This window comes from Zosterops lateralis (assembly GCF_965231275.1).
Source record: "Zosterops lateralis genome assembly, chromosome: 16".
In the NCBI taxonomy this organism is placed as follows: Eukaryota; Metazoa; Chordata; class Aves; order Passeriformes; family Zosteropidae; genus Zosterops; species Zosterops lateralis.
The window spans coordinates 8,688,080-8,703,576 of record NC_139776.1 but is presented as its reverse complement, the minus strand read 5'-3'; the positions used below and the strand labels follow the sequence as shown (position 1 = coordinate 8,703,576).

At 40.7% G+C, this 15,497-nt stretch overlaps 1 protein-coding gene across 1 annotated transcript; it reads left to right on the top strand.

The window, feature by feature from the left end:
- Nucleotides 1-2,809: 2,809 nt before the first annotated feature.
- On the top strand, nt 2,810-14,640 carry LOC310915916 (protein-glutamine gamma-glutamyltransferase E-like). Its single transcript, XM_083873132.1, has 13 exons — nt 2,810-3,251; nt 4,962-5,129; nt 5,444-5,677; nt 6,213-6,331; nt 6,809-6,937; nt 7,832-8,009; nt 8,163-8,298; nt 9,150-9,253; nt 9,715-9,960; nt 10,887-11,192; nt 11,368-11,525; nt 11,733-11,866; nt 13,626-14,640. The coding sequence occupies exons 1-13, from the start codon at nt 3,242-3,244 to the stop codon at nt 13,771-13,773; spliced, it is 2,070 nt and encodes a 689-aa protein (XP_083729258.1). The 5' UTR covers nt 2,810-3,241; the 3' UTR covers nt 13,774-14,640.
- Nucleotides 14,641-15,497: the final 857 nt, after the last annotated feature.

The window sequence follows — 15,497 nt, the reverse complement described above, 5'->3', positions numbered from 1 at the left end:
ATTACAATTAAGGCGTGAGTTACTCCTGCAAGCATCTTGTTTGTGCATTAGCATGGGGAGCGTCTGCCCCAGCGTGGAACAACACACAGGATCCTCCAAGAGAGGAGCAGAGCAGGGCACTGATGGGGGCCTGCACAGGGCTGTTCTTAGATGATGAGTGTGCAGCAGTTGCTGGAAGTTAAAACTTCCAAATAATGTCTTTATTCCACTGGAATGGAATAAAGACATTATTCCATACATGCAGAAGTGGGGAGGTAGGGAAATACATTTAAATATCATAGGCTGTACCTCACAGGTGCTGTGTGACTATGTGGGAGCTGCCAGGAGAGCCCAGCAGAGTCTGTGCACTGCCAGTTTGGCTTATTCCTGTGTCCTGGTCCCATGGGTGTTTTTGAAGGTCACATATCAGTGCATGTCACTCTTATGTCACTGTCAGCCTCCCTTCTGAACAAGCCATCTCATCTGGAATGAGCTGAGATCTCAAGAGGAGATCTGAGCCCAGCTAACAGCATACCCTTCTTACAAGGACAGTGTGGAAAGTGATTGTGCCAAGTTCTGCTGTTTTCAAAGGAAGGCTGTTGGCAAACTTCAAGAACAGTCAGGAACATCAGGGAGGCTTCAGGCTGCAGCAGGCTGCAGGCTTCCATGCCAAATACCCCTGCATGTGAGTGGAAGAGGGAGACAGAAAATGAGAACTATGTCTCGGACAATATGTAAGGCTCAGAAGAGATCTTGGCCAAATATTTTACCATAAGGACCTGACCATTCTCTGTCAGGTGGTTCTAGTCCGAAAAGTGCTGATGTGAGTCAGTCCACAGCAGTGTCCCAGGGACCCAGGTCTCTCCCTAGTGTGGGTCACAAAGAAAGCGCAGCTGTAGAAAACCACTTGAATTCCTGTATCCAGGATAGCAGGAGTCGGAGTTGCTGACGGAATTTCTTGCTTAATTATTCAAAAGCGGGATGTGATAAGAGATAGAATAGCTCAGATTTCTCAGGATACTGAATCACAGAATCTGGAGCATTTAGGTTGAGAAAGACCTGTAAGATCATCAAGTCCACCGAGGCGGTCCCAGTGAGTCATGGCCATGTTGTTGCAGCGTGATGCTTTAGGGATATGTTAAAGAAGAGCTGTGCTCAGAGAGAATATAGGAGCTGATAGAATATTATAGGTACTAATTTCCCATCCTGAACAAAAGCACAATCAATAATAGGTGATATTTCATAAAATTCAAGTATCACTGAGGATTCACATAGAGTTGGTGTGAAAGAAAATATTGGAAAGAAGGAGTGAAGGGAGTTTACTGAGGGGAATTTGTCTGTGAAAAAATATGTCCTTCGCTGTTCAGTGCTGAAACTCTTAGTTCTATATATTAATTTCTTTAACAGTTACTGAGGTGAGGGGAAAAATCTGGGTATTACTGGAAAAGGATGTTATGAATTATATGACTGGAGCAGGCTGCAAAAGATGATTCTGATACACATTCTTCTGGGTACAGGAAACAATATACTAAGGTGATTCATAGCTTCTATTCTCTGAGGTCCAAAAGAATCTTCTCTTGCTGTCCACAGAGTTTCAAGCACCTGGCTGTGCAGTCCCTACATTTACAGCCACCATTCCAGCCTTGCTAACACTGCTTGGCCAGGAAGCTGCCTGGGTCAGATGCATTGTGCTTGACTGAGTGCATGTTCTGACTAGTGTTAATATTTCTCTTTAATTTAACCCTCATTCTCAACCTTTGCCCATAATCTTTAATCCAAAGGTCCAGTATTATGTATCATTCATCTGTTTTACAAACAAAGCACACCAGAGGCCCGCAAGGCAACTTAGGCAGAGCTGGGAATAAACACCAGAAGCTGACACAACAGCCACAACTTGTTCTTCCTGACATGCTGTCTGCCAGCATAAATGGACTGCTGCTCTTTCTCTTTCAACAGTAACCAGCCTTCCTATCAAAGAAAAACTGTTTGCTGTGTATCCAAGGATAGGCTGAAATCTTAAATTTATTCTGAAATTTGTTTGTGTGATATTTAACAGTATTTAAAAATATGGATAGGAGAGTATGTGTAACATCAAAAAACTCCAAATTCTAAGACATTTTAAATTTAAGAATTAGTCTTACCACTTTAAAATCACAGTTGGGCTTTGCAAGATACAAAACCGTGGTCCTTGTTAAGATTAATATAATTAATGAACAGAGAGTCAAAGTAGCAGTCTGAATTATAGCCAGTTAAAAATTGTTTCTTCTAACAACACCATTTATAAGAAACATGAATAGAACATGTCTGTATATTAAATGGGTTGAGCAAATTCCAATTCTAGATTTTCCAAACATGATCCAAACCAGAAGACTAATTTGGCTACTGAACACTGAGCCCAAACAACTAAAATAATGAATTTAGGAACATGTACAGCTGTGCCCAGCCCAGCATGATGGGTATCACTGAGAGGCATGGTCAGAGATGTTGTATGAAAAAAGAGTAGAGCACCAGCTGAAAGCAATGATAGATATTTAATCCCAAGCCACAAATATACCTACCTGTTGCCACTGTAGTGTATCATGCAAATATGACATGGAGTGCTTGTCTATTGAACAGGGTTAAACAGCAATTGTGTGATTAATGAAAAATTGGTTATTTAAATTTGGCCCTGATTGGACCTTGGGCAGAGACAGCAGCTTGGTCATTGTTTTGCAATTACTACAATTCAGGGAGTGGGAAAAAAGCAGCTCCAAAACAACAGATTTAGTGAATTAATTTAAAGAAAAAAGTCCCTGTAAATACTGTTCATGAAGTGTTTAAAATTAAAAATAGTGTTTTTCAAGAAGGAGATGTGCTATTCCTAGAACTTGAGCACTACAACAGAAAGAAAAGCAGCTAAATGCTGAAGTTCTTATAACTTTAAATACATTAAGAAACTCTTAACAAGTAGCCAGACTGTTAGGAACAAATATTGTCCAAGCTTCACATGTTAAGTTGCAAGGAAACAAGATGAGGATGTAAGGACTGAGAGAGGGGAAAAAAAGAAAAAAAAAAAAAAAAAAAAAAAAAAAAGAATCCTCAAGCCCCAACTGGTCAGACCAAGGCTGGGGGCAAAGAGTACTCAAGTTCCACCCCCAGAGGAAATATTGCAAACAGACTTTAAAGAAGTGAGAGACACTAGTCATTCCTTGAGGCAGCAGAAGTGCAGGAGGCCATTCAGAGGAAGCTTCAGAAGCTGCATCAGAGGACACAGTGATCAGATATGGGCCAAGGTGAGAAAGGGGAAAGCCCATCCTGTGATGCTCTTTGTTACTTTCTTACATCCATACTTCATGTTCAGCTCTGTAATGGGCACTGAGAGGTCGCTACTTCTCTAAGGAGTTTTGATCCAAGAAAAAAAAGAGAAAGTTCTTCCATTGAAAGTCAGGAGAAGGATTTTCACAGGAATTGCATTTTTTCACTTATTGTGTGCATGGGAAAAGCAAGCTTATCAGAATGAGATTTGACAGTACAGGTATATTAACTGATACAAAAATGTTGTATTTTGCAAATAGGAGGGGAAAGTCTGCAGCTATTTGGAATTGTCAGAAAAGTGCAAATGACAGACTGACAGATTTGACATAAGAGAAAGAAGCAAAGCAGAACTTTGGGAATGTATCATTGCAAAGGCTGAGAAAGGCCACAATGAGCAGAGAAGGCTGAAACCTGACGCTAAAGCAGAGAAGATAGAAAAATGGGGGGCTTGGGGTTTTTTTTGGCAGTTTATTTCTTGCTGTGGTGGGTTTTCTGCTCTCATACATTCATAGATACGCAAACAGATCAGTTTAATAGTGATTATAAAGGGTCTCATGTTGCTTATCCAACTCCTGCCTTTCTAAAAGCAAAACTCCCTGAGCCCTCAGCTTGTTCTACAATAGATGTGCTTCACTGCTAAGTTTCTGAGGATTTTTTTTAATAGTAGGTACGTTCCTGAAAAAATAATTTGTGCTTCTTGCCTCAATACATAAAAAACCACATTCCTCTATATTTAGACTGTGACTGCACTGCTAAAACTACCAACATAGTTATTTCAAGGTTTGTCTGAACTTGATAAATTTAAGATCACACTGTAAAAAATCTTTATATTAAGAAATCTGGTTGAACACAGGATGATGATTTTTTTACTCCATAATGGCACAGGGCAATAATTTTCCACTCCTAAGCACTATACTCTTACTCTTTCCTATTCTCCCTCTTTACAGGAGAAGAAAAAACCTTTTTCTTCTGTATTTCTGCACTTCATTTAAAACCATCAAGCCATCTCCTACTAGAAATCCCTCCACAGGCTCTGATGATGTCAGATCCCAGCCAGCCTTGGATGTTGATTCTCTGCCCCCTGACTGAAGCCATAGTTCTCATGCAAGACCGTTCTACAGCATATTTTGGGAGTGTTCTCTCTCCAATTCTGCCATCTCTCCCACTGCCAAATGACAGCCCAGTGCCCATCAACATGTTAGAGGCTTCCAACAGCAGCAGCTGTGTGACACATAATGGGGTTAGAGACCACATCATGGCTTAAAATACACAAGTGTTTTTTCAGCTCAGTCAGGTTTCTTTATTTCTCATTCAGAGGCAGCAAGGTTGTGCCTCTGTTAGGGTGACACGACCTCAGAATGGTAGAATTAATTGAGTTCAGCCAGATTTTTATCCAAGTAACTCACAAATACTCAATTATCTCAGGTTTCTCTCCTCTTAGATGCCTTTCTGATTTTTCTTTACTACAGGATATACTGCTTTTATATTTAATTATGCAGATAACCTCTAACAGCCTATGCAAGATGGAGTCTCTTAAAAAAATGCTCACATATAAATTATTCCTAATTTTAGTGGAAGCCTCACATGGGTACCAGTTACCTGTGGAAAGGAATAAACAATTCTGTGTTTGTGCTTCCTCTTCTTTGGATATACCCTCAAGCTTTTTTGCTCTTCTCATTTTTTCATAGCTGCAACGCAGCCAAGTACCAACTGGCATCTGAAAGAAAATGCAAGAGAACACCACACAAGTAAATTTTCTAGTGAAGAACTGGTTGTGAGGAGAGGACAGGCCTTCACAATCACCTTCAATGGAGCAGAACGGCCTGAGCAAAACTTAATATTCATTGCAGAAACAGGTATGGCCCCCAGCTTCTTTCACAGTGAGAGTAACGCTGCCTCTGGACATTCTTCTGGCCCAATATGCACTACAGAGCAGCAAGAGAATGCCTCAAAGCCAATGTGCTCATTCCCATAGCCATGGAACTGTGTGAGGTGTTTGTTGTGTTACTCCTACCTCAGCCAGCAGCCACAGCTTCCTTCAGTTGCCAATATATGGCAGAAATTCACCTGAGGGGAGGGTTGGGAGGGTGACATCCCTGCTGAGTTTGTTGATGACTATATCTCTATTTCAGCAAGGTGGGAAAAAAACATTGTTTGTTTTTCTTGAAAGGTCCAAAACCTTCAAAGTCAACCAGGACCCTGGCCACGTTTGATATCTCCAGCACAGTGAGCAAGGAGGGCTGGAGTGCAGTTCTACAGTCCTCCAGCTCCAACTCTGTCAGCATCTCCATTTCCAGCCCACATAACGCTGTCATTGGACGTTACAGGCTGAGTGTTCAAAGTGGCAGCTCCTCTCCAGCAAGTGTTGGCACTTTTGTTTTGCTTTTTAACCCTTGGGCTTCAGGTATGAATATGTTGAATTTCCTCTAAATACATAAGTTGCTTTTAGCTTCATTAATATTTGCAGTTTCTCCATTTGATCTATATTTTAATCTAGCAGCTGAAAATTGACAACATCATGTATCAGTGACCAAAAAAAGATGTCTAACAGTTTCTTAGGACCTTCTGGTACACAAAATCTGTAGCATGTACATACTGGAGAGCTCATTGCTCTAAAAGATAAGGTTCTGCTTTTGACAGAGCTTCCCTACTTCTGCACAAGTTTAGAAGAGTATCTCTGGCCTCTGTAGAACCAAGTAAAGTGTCATATTTACCATTTTCTCACAGATTTGGCAGTGTCATACCTCCATCTTCACTCAGACACCTCCCACCCCTTTCTCTAATTGTAGAAGATCCTGAGTTTCACAATCTGTTTATAGCAGCAAGAACAGCAAAGGGTGGATATCTGCAAGCACCCTCATAGATGGAGAGCAAGACTCCTGATGTTCTGTTTTATTTTGCCTGCTGTATTTGTACATCTCTCTGTTTTGGTTTTTCAGGTGATGATGTGTTCCTGCCTAACAAGGCTGAGTGTGAGGAATATGTGCTAGAAGAGTTTGGCATCATTTTTGCAGGCAATAAAAATCATATCAGCGGCTTTGGATGGAACTTCGGCCAGGTAAATGTAGCACAGAAACACCAAAGATTGTTTTTGCAGGAAGTGGGTCATTTGCTTTTTCCAGTTCATTGCATACATCTCTGAAGAGCAGGACTCTGGTGTTGCAATCAGCACTTGTGCCAAGCCCTGTTTCACTGATCAATATGAGGATTTGTAATGTACTAGTCCCTGTTCTGCCTCGGAAGAGCAGCCAGCAGAAACATTAATATCTTTACTAAGACTACATTGCCTTACCTTAGTAAGGTACTGTAGCAACGCTGAGAGGCCTCAAGTTCACTGATTCCAAGTTTTGAGGAGCTCTTTGAGTTCTGATCTTCAGAGTTAGTTGTGGCACATTTTTCTATGGTAATGCCTGGCTGAGCTCTGCAGCACTTCAATCAGTAATTTAAAAACCCCATTCAACACTAATATGGCTCTCTGCATCCTGATCTTTAGCAATCTGCGTTTTCAGAACCCTAATTTATTTCTGTACCACAGTTTCAAGGAGATATCCTCAATATTTGCCTGGCCATACTGGATCGAAGCTTATACTACAGGCAGGATCCCATCACTGATGTGTCTCACCGACACGACCCCAAGTACCTGGGCCGTGTTCTCAGTGCCATGGTAAGCAACATGTTCCAAAAGAGCAAACTGCTAATTGTCCTTTAAAAGTAGTCAGTGAAAGCAATTATGAACACCATAGGGAATTTAGGCCACTGTCTGTATGCACCAGACAATATGGGTGGTGAAGTGTGGGTTTACATGGTTATCTGATCTGAGCCTGACAGATTTATCTCCTCTGGGATAGTTGTGATACTTATCACTTTGATATCCAAAAGACAGGGGTGGTTGAGGGATCAGTTCCTTGGAGGTCTTTAGTCCAGCCACTCATTTGAAGTGGAACTACTGGGTGCTAACTAGATCAGCTCAGCCATGGATTTGCCAGGGTGCTTTGAAACTCTCCAAAGGAAGGAGGTTTTGTAGCCTCTGTGGGTGACCACTTCAGAGCTGCCCTACCCTCCTAATGAGGAATTTGTCTCTTATATCATATATGATTTCCCTTTCTGCTGTTGCCTCTTGGTATGTAAAAGAGAAAGGTTAGTTAGAACACACATTCAAATGGTTGTAAGCTGGTTTTACATTCCCCCCACCCTCCTTAACCAGACAGAACTAGGCCAGTGCTCTCAGCTTCTCCCTGTAGACTGTGTGCTGCAGGACCCCTGACCATCCTGCAGTCCTCCCTCCTGGGTTCTCTTCAGTGTCTCAACAGCCCCTTGAACTGAGAGACCCAAAACTGGAGACAGGACTCCTGGCACAGCCTTGCTAGGGATAATTAAAGGGGGTAACAACCTCGTGGTCACTTTCCCCAGTGCAGCCTACTGTGAGCTTTCCCTTTTTGATGAGAGAACACTGGTGGCTCAAAATCAATATGGCATTTGCTGTAACTCCCAGGCCCCTTTCAGACAGGTTGTAAACTCTTAATTTACCTCATCATAAATTTAGTGAATATCTTCTCAGGTCAACGCCAATGATGACCAAGGGGTGGTGCTAGGAAACTGGAGTGGAAAATATGAGGGTGGTAAAAATCCCAGCAGCTGGACAGGAAGCGGTGAAATCCTGCAAAGCTGGAAGAAATCAGGATACAAACCTGTTAAATATGGACAATGTTGGGTTTTTGCAGCAGTATTGACTACAGGTACGTTTTGTCATGCACATGACTGACATTGCACAGATTCTATTAAAAGAAGCACTAATAATATTTCCTGGAAGGAAACCTTTGAAGACATTACTGTGCTATATGAAACCTGCAGAAATACTGCTTTCTGACTGTTTTCTCCTTGCTCTTTAGTGCTTAGATGTCTGGGGATTCCCACTCGTACAATTACAAACTTCAGTTCTGCCCATGATGCAGATGGAAATCTGCGTGTGGATGAGTATTATGATGCAGAAGGAAATCATCTGGAGAAGGGAGCTGACAGCGTGTGGTAAGGCTCAATATTTCATAGTAGAGCTTATCAATGCCTATAGTGTCTCCAGGTGCAGAGCATATATTCTAATAGATGCTTTATCTTCTCAAAAAATTGTCTTAAAAAAATACTACACACACACACAGAGGATCAATAAAAAATACTACAAGACTTGGCATTTTCACTCTTTCTCAATTAAAGAATTGTGACACTAATTACAGCAGCTAATTGAAGCCAGGGTAGGCAAAATGACAATTATGATGACACAGATGTCTGAAAATTTGCAATATTGCACTGGATGTATCAAATAGTGGGGACTTAACCTGGTTCGAAACTATTCTTCAAAACCAGTTCACATTAAACTGTAGAAGTTCAACAGAACCAGCTTTCATGCAGTGGCATCATTTGCAGTGAAAGTAATTTAACTACTGCCTCTATTAAGCATCAAATGCAGTTCAAACAAGCTTGCATTCAGCCAAGAGCAGAAGTAGTCTCTCAGTTTTTGTCTTGTTTACTTCCCTTCTTGTTCTGGACCCATTCTATCTGCATGTGACACGTATAACTGTAGCATTGTACCTAAAGCTAAAACTAAGGGAGTGCATGGGCTCAAAGCTTCTGGAGAAGAATAGGCTCTAGGCATTTTGTATAACTTCACAAATTTGTTTTCTGCCATTTATATTTATTCCACAATGCAAATTTCAGCACCTTTCTTGTAAATGCAGTGAGGATCAGGGTGGAAGTGTGAATCTCAGATAAGAACTGTGCAAATAAGGGCATTTAATCCATGTAACTAAGATGCTGATTAAAGGAGGTGGACAGGAATCAATAAATACACACTAGTAGCTTATTTTGTTCATTCTTGCACACAGGAATTTCCATGTCTGGAATGAAAGCTGGTTTACACGCAACGACTTGGGCCCCTCATACAGCGGATGGCAAATTCTGGATGCAACTCCCCAAGAACAAAGTGGAGGTACACAAATTTTATTTCAGGAATAATGATGAAAATTTATAAAGTCAGTCGCTTTTAGAGAGAAGGGAAAAAAGTAAAATCAATGTAAAAGCAGTTTGTCAACCTGCATGGAAATAGTTGCAGAAGAAAATAATTCATTGGTTGCATTAGAAAGACTTCAGATTGTCTGTGGATGCCAATAAAGAAACTAGAATTCCAGATGAAGTTTTTACAGCAATTCCTATATTTCCAATGTAGGTATCAAATGCTATTGAAAATTAAAGGATAATATAAAATAAATCATGTGTACTTTCAGGATAAACACAAGATACATTGATGATTGGCCCTGTTTATGAGGGTTTATGTGGATGAAAGGGCTTGAATGGGACGGCAGCACCAGGCAATTCGGGAATCAGTGATAAACATATGTCTAATAATCTGCTCACTGTCAAAGATTAAATTCCTTCTCCTTGATGCTGCAGGAATTTATCAGTGTGGTCCTGCCTCACGGCACGCCATCAAAGAAGGAGAAGTCGATCTGGACTACGATGTCACATTTGTGTTTGCAGAAGTTAATGCAGACTCTATGTACTGGAATCTTGACTCTGCAACTGGAAAGAAAACTTTGATATTCTCTAAGTCTACAGAAATTGGTGCCTCCATCAGTACAAAGGCAGTTGGTAGAGATGATCGTGTAGATGTCACCAGTGATTATAAATATGAGGAAGGTAAGTAAAACTACTGGTTTTTCCAATCACATAGCTCTTCATTCCCAAAAGTATGTAAATTTTCAGTTAGGAGTCTCTTAGTGCATTCATAAAGTAGGAGTGGAATTTATACTTGATTTATTCAATTCCTACAGAAAAGGTACTGATTAAAAAAACCCAAGTGTCTTGCACTTTCTGATATGGAATTGCTTTGTGGGACCTAAATAAGCCAAGTCCAAGCATCTCCTAATAAAGCATTCACTGTTCCATCTGCCTATTGTTGACATGCACTGTTTGCCTGTGCTTAGTGAGAATTAGGCTACAGCCCAGTTATTTATCTGCAGGATAAAAGGCCTGTTGCAGAAACCTGAGCTAAATCAGCACTTAGGCCCAGGAAAAGAAACTCTTTCAAAGGGTGCAAGAGCACAGCACCTTCTCAGTGCTTCAGATTTGATCATCCCCATGTTGTTCCTCTTTTTCCTTTGCTCATGAGCAGCTTCTGCTTTTCCTGTTAAACTGTCATTACCTCAATCCATGAGCCTTCTCCCCTCCTATGGAAAAGGGGAGTGAGGTGCTGGGTGGATGGTTGGCTGCCAGCCAGACTCAACCCACCACACAGTGCCATCAGCCTTCCCCAACATTTGGGGCTTTCTCTGTGCTAGCAAATAAAAAATTCACATTTCTAAATGTTATAACCATTAAAAGGGATAGAAATGGGAAAAGAGAAACTTTCGACTTAAGATTTTATGTTTAAAAAAAATTGTTATTAGAATGACAGGGACGTTGCTGACTGCAGATCCAGAAAATGAGGTATGGCTGTGGAAAACAGAGGGCCTGTTTATCTCTAAGCACAGACACTATGTCCTGGCTAGCTTGTCTCTAGCAGCCACATAAAATAGAGATGCATGTTAACTGTTAAGAACAATTTTCATGGTTCTCCTTGACAGGCTCTGCAAAAGAAAGAGATATTTTCAAAAAAGCCCGTAAGAAGCTAGGACTTGAGGATAAATTTGATCCTACAGCACCAAAAGTCGAGGAAGTTGAACAGAAGCCTGACATCTCAGGAAAATTCAAAGTGGCTGGCTCTTTAGAAGTTGGCAAAGATCTCAACCTACTTCTGGTTCTTGAAAATTTACAATCTGATGCTAAGACTGTAAATGTAAATATGACTGCATGGAGTACTTTGTATACCAGAAGACGAGTTAATCAGATCTGGAAGGACTCCATATCTGTCACTCTGGCCCCGAAGGAAGGTAATTTTTCAATACCTTTTAATCATAATGGTTTTATCAGTAAATGGGCTTTGGAGGCTGGTCAGCTTGGAAGAAAAGCTCTAACAAACTTGAAATGTTAAAAGGAAAATACTAATGTTAGGTATGAAGCTCTGTGGGCTTATAAAAGTGCAATTCCATTTTTTTTTCCTTCCAGAAAAACAATTTCCCATTAAGATAAAGTATCCTGAATACCAGCAGCAGTTAACTACAGACAAATCAATCCAGGTCACAGCTTTATGTCATGTAGAAGGTGGCATGCAAGTGCTTGTGAAAAGAAACATCACTCTGGACAATCCTGGCATTGACATACAGGTAAATTCCCTTTGCTATAACTGCAGTGGCAGAGAAAAAGGAAAGTGAATTCTTTGTGAGCACTTTCTTCCCTGAAAGAAAAATTCTGCTCACATTCTGCCACGGTTCATCACAGCCTCTCATAATATCTCCTCCTGTGATGCCTGAAAAGGCTCAGATAGAAAAGAACACTGAGAACCTGGCCTCACAAGCATTTTCTTTGCACAGGTACTTGGTGAAGCAAAGGTGAATAAGGAGGTGGTTGTGGAAGTGGCATTCACCAACCCTATTGATGCAGAGGTGAAGGACTGTGTGCTGCAGGTGGAGGGCAGTGACCTGCTCCAAGGAATCCTGGAGCTGCGGTGAGTACAAGAAATGTCTCCCTTCTGCTGTCAAAGAGACATGAACAAGAATGTGGGCATGGATGAGTTGGAACTGAACTGTGGGATGAGACATCGTTTTCCTCTTGCTGTAACCTGGGAGGCCACTCAGGGTAACATCTCATAACAAAGCACACAGTGATGACCCAGCTCCTCATCTAGGCTGGGCTTTGGCTCCATGGTTTGGGAGGTCAAATAATTGCTGTCATAATTGGACAGAACTTGTTTTCCTGCCTATCTAGCAGGACCACACACTTCCAGACAAAAAATTCATGCTTACCCAAGCTGTCAATGTTGCTGAGGCTGTCTATCCTGCTATAGGCCAGATGGGTTGCACCTTCTTGTTCTGATCAAAGGCCAACAATAAGATGCATGACTATTTCTGTCCATACTTACCCAAATTACAACATATACCAACCAGGATATTTTTTTCACTTTATTAAATGGACTGCAGGTGCCAATTTGGGTACACAGCATTGTAAACCAATTGTATTTATATCCAAGAGGTAGAAATACATGTAAAAAGCAGATACAGCAGTGTCTCAGCTTGGGGAACAAAAGTTAATACTGCTTAGACACAGGTTGTGATCTCAAAGGGTGGGACCTCTGAAAAGTACAAAGGTCTGTTCCATGCTCAGCTTTTCCACACACAGCAGATCACAGGTTGAGGAGGATAGTTTTTGCAGAACAGACCAAATCATGACAAGCAGCTTTTTCCAGAATGAGAGCTACAGACACACTAATTTTCAAGTTCTGCTTTCAGAACTCTACAAAATAATTATCTTAGGAGAGTTATAAAGAGAGTCAAGAAACCATTTAATGATGTTGAGATAGTGATTGAGAAGGCTGGAATAAAATACCTTTTTTTTACTATAGATCCCATTTCCCTATTATCTGCTTTGGTGATTTTGCATATTTTTCTGCCCTTTTTCCTTCAGTATTTCATAATTGAAACAAAAAATTAAATTTTCAGGCAGTCCCTCATTTGTACAAACAAGAAATTGCACAAAAATTTCAACATATCCTCACAAATGCAGTTTTTTCTGGAAAACACCTGGGATATCAGAACATGCTATTTAGCTGAATACACATACAAACAAACACAAACAAACAAACACAGCAATTTAACATTGCCATTTGCACTTGAGCTATTAGGAATGGTTCATCCCATCATTTATAAGCTCTCCTGAGGGAATTTACCAACCTCATATTGTCTGTCCTGTACAATTTTATCCTCAGGCAAGACAAGACAATGTGTCAGGGTAAGGGAAAAACATTAACAAGTTTCCAGGAGTTACAAAACACACTGGTGTAAAACCTTTTAACTTCCATTCGGAATTTCCTGCTCTGTAAACACTGAGGTTTTCTTGGTGCCATAATTCATTCTAAATCAAGAGTTGGTATTAACATTCTTCATGGTCTCAGAATATTCTTTTGCAATGATTCAGTGATGTGCCTTACACCCTCTGTTCTGCATGAAATCTTATCTCACATATTATTATGTCCCCCTTTGTGGGCTTATCTGGGTTACTGCATAATGAATTTGTGAGACCTTTAATGGATTTGAGTCTTTAAATAGTTATCAGATAGCCAAGCCATGTGTGGTCTTTTCATGGCCATCTTACTTTGAAGTGATAAAGAGTTCTTACTCCTGGTGGAAGATGATTAATGAAGAAACTGAAGCATGATGCATAAGCCTGTTTTCAACTTGTATTTTCCTCTGTTCCTTTTTTCTTTTTAGCATACCACCACTGAAAGCCAGTGAGACATCCAGTACCAAGTTTAAACTCATCCCTTCTGAGGCGGGCCCCAAACATCTACTTGTTAATTTCTCCTGTGATAAATTTGCAGATATCAAGACCTTTAAGATGGTAAATGTGATTAGCTAATGAGAAGATATGCAAGGAGTGGTCTGTGTGTGTGTATAAACTGAACAAAATGTGATAAGAAATCTTGTATAGAAAACAATGAGATAATCAGCAAAACAAATCTTTGCTTCCTCTGATAAGGGGTCACCAACATCATATCATTGCAATATTACATTGTCATTTTAAATAAACTGAGGAATGGTTGATTGTTCATTTATTGCTATGGGTATCCATGTTATTAAAAAGAACATTTTACCTTCTACCTAGAGACTCTTTGACTCATGTCTGGCTTTCTTTGGAATTATTTCCTCCTGGCTCCAGATGCTTCTGCACACACATTCATAAACTTATTGTTATATATTGAAAGCCTTATCCAGTAGACTTCCAAAGCAGTGTTTCTCCTTACTGGAACTGTGAGGATGACTTGCACTATTTATGTCATTTAGCTTTGTCTTCTTTGCTACAAACTATGTCCTGACATTTTCCTTTTATATATTTATTTTTTTTTTTTTTAAACTTTAAATTTTTTTTTCTAAATCATAGTGACCAAATGAGGCATAGGAAATGTTCAACAGGATTTTGGGTGGTGTCCAGTTTGAGAGCCATTCAACAAACACATTGGGGCAATTGCCCAGCCCAGTGTACATATTTTAGCATGTTGATATTTTGCACTTGCTGAAAGTCTTCTTTGGGAATAAAAGGTAGGGTAATCTTAAGTCTGAGGGTATTTTGACTTGAAAAGAGTTAGGAATTCTTCATTATAGATTATGTGTCAGGAAGTCATTTCTTAGATTTGAGTTTAGGAAAACAGGTACAGGCTAAATGATGCATTCCAGTGAAGTAGGTGTAGCCCAGTGAGTGACTTGGTTTATATGGGCAATAACTGTGTGACAGTAAGTCAAGCTCTGACTGAAAATGACTGTGTAGGTAAAGTGGATGGAAAGCCAAGCTGCTGCTCTGGCACTGTTGGGCCAGGAAGCAATAAAATCTTACTATAAAAAAATAAACAAACTCTGTGCCCCAACTTCCACCACACTAAACAGGGTATTGTGACTTGTCATGGAGACTTCTCACTGTTAAGGAGCCCAAGCTCAGAATATTCATAAAGTCTTTTGTCCTTGTAGCAGCAAAATTGCTTTAGAAAGGCACTGCAGCCACCCTGGTTTCCTGATGGCAGTCACAGGATGTCAGTACAAGACCACACTGGACATTAAATGGGATGAGCTATAGAGAGGCTGTGCAAGGAGCCCACAGTAATACCTTCTCTTTTCTCCTGGTGCTCCTCAAGGCTTGCCAGAGCCAAGAGTTCACAGATTCACAGAATGGCTTGGGTTGGAAGGGACCTCAAAGATAATGGCTCCAATCCCCCTCTTGTGGGTAGGGACACTTTTCACTAGACCAGGTTGCTCAGAGCCCCATTCAAGCTGGCCTTGAACACTTCCAGGGAGGGGACAGCCACAGATCCTCTGGGCAACCTGTGCCAGGGGCTCAGCACCCTTAAAGGGAGAAGTTTTTCCTAATATCCAATCTAAACCTACTCTGTGTCAGTTTGAAGCCCCCCATTGTCCTGTCCCTCCACACTCTTGTAACTAGTCTCTCTACATCTTTCTGTAGGTTCCCTTCAGGCCACAATTAGATCACTCAAAAGCCTTCTATTTCCAGGCTGAAGAAATGCAATTCACTCAGATTTCCTCACAGGAGAGGAACTCCAGCCCTCTGATCATCTTGGTGGCCTCCTCTGGGCT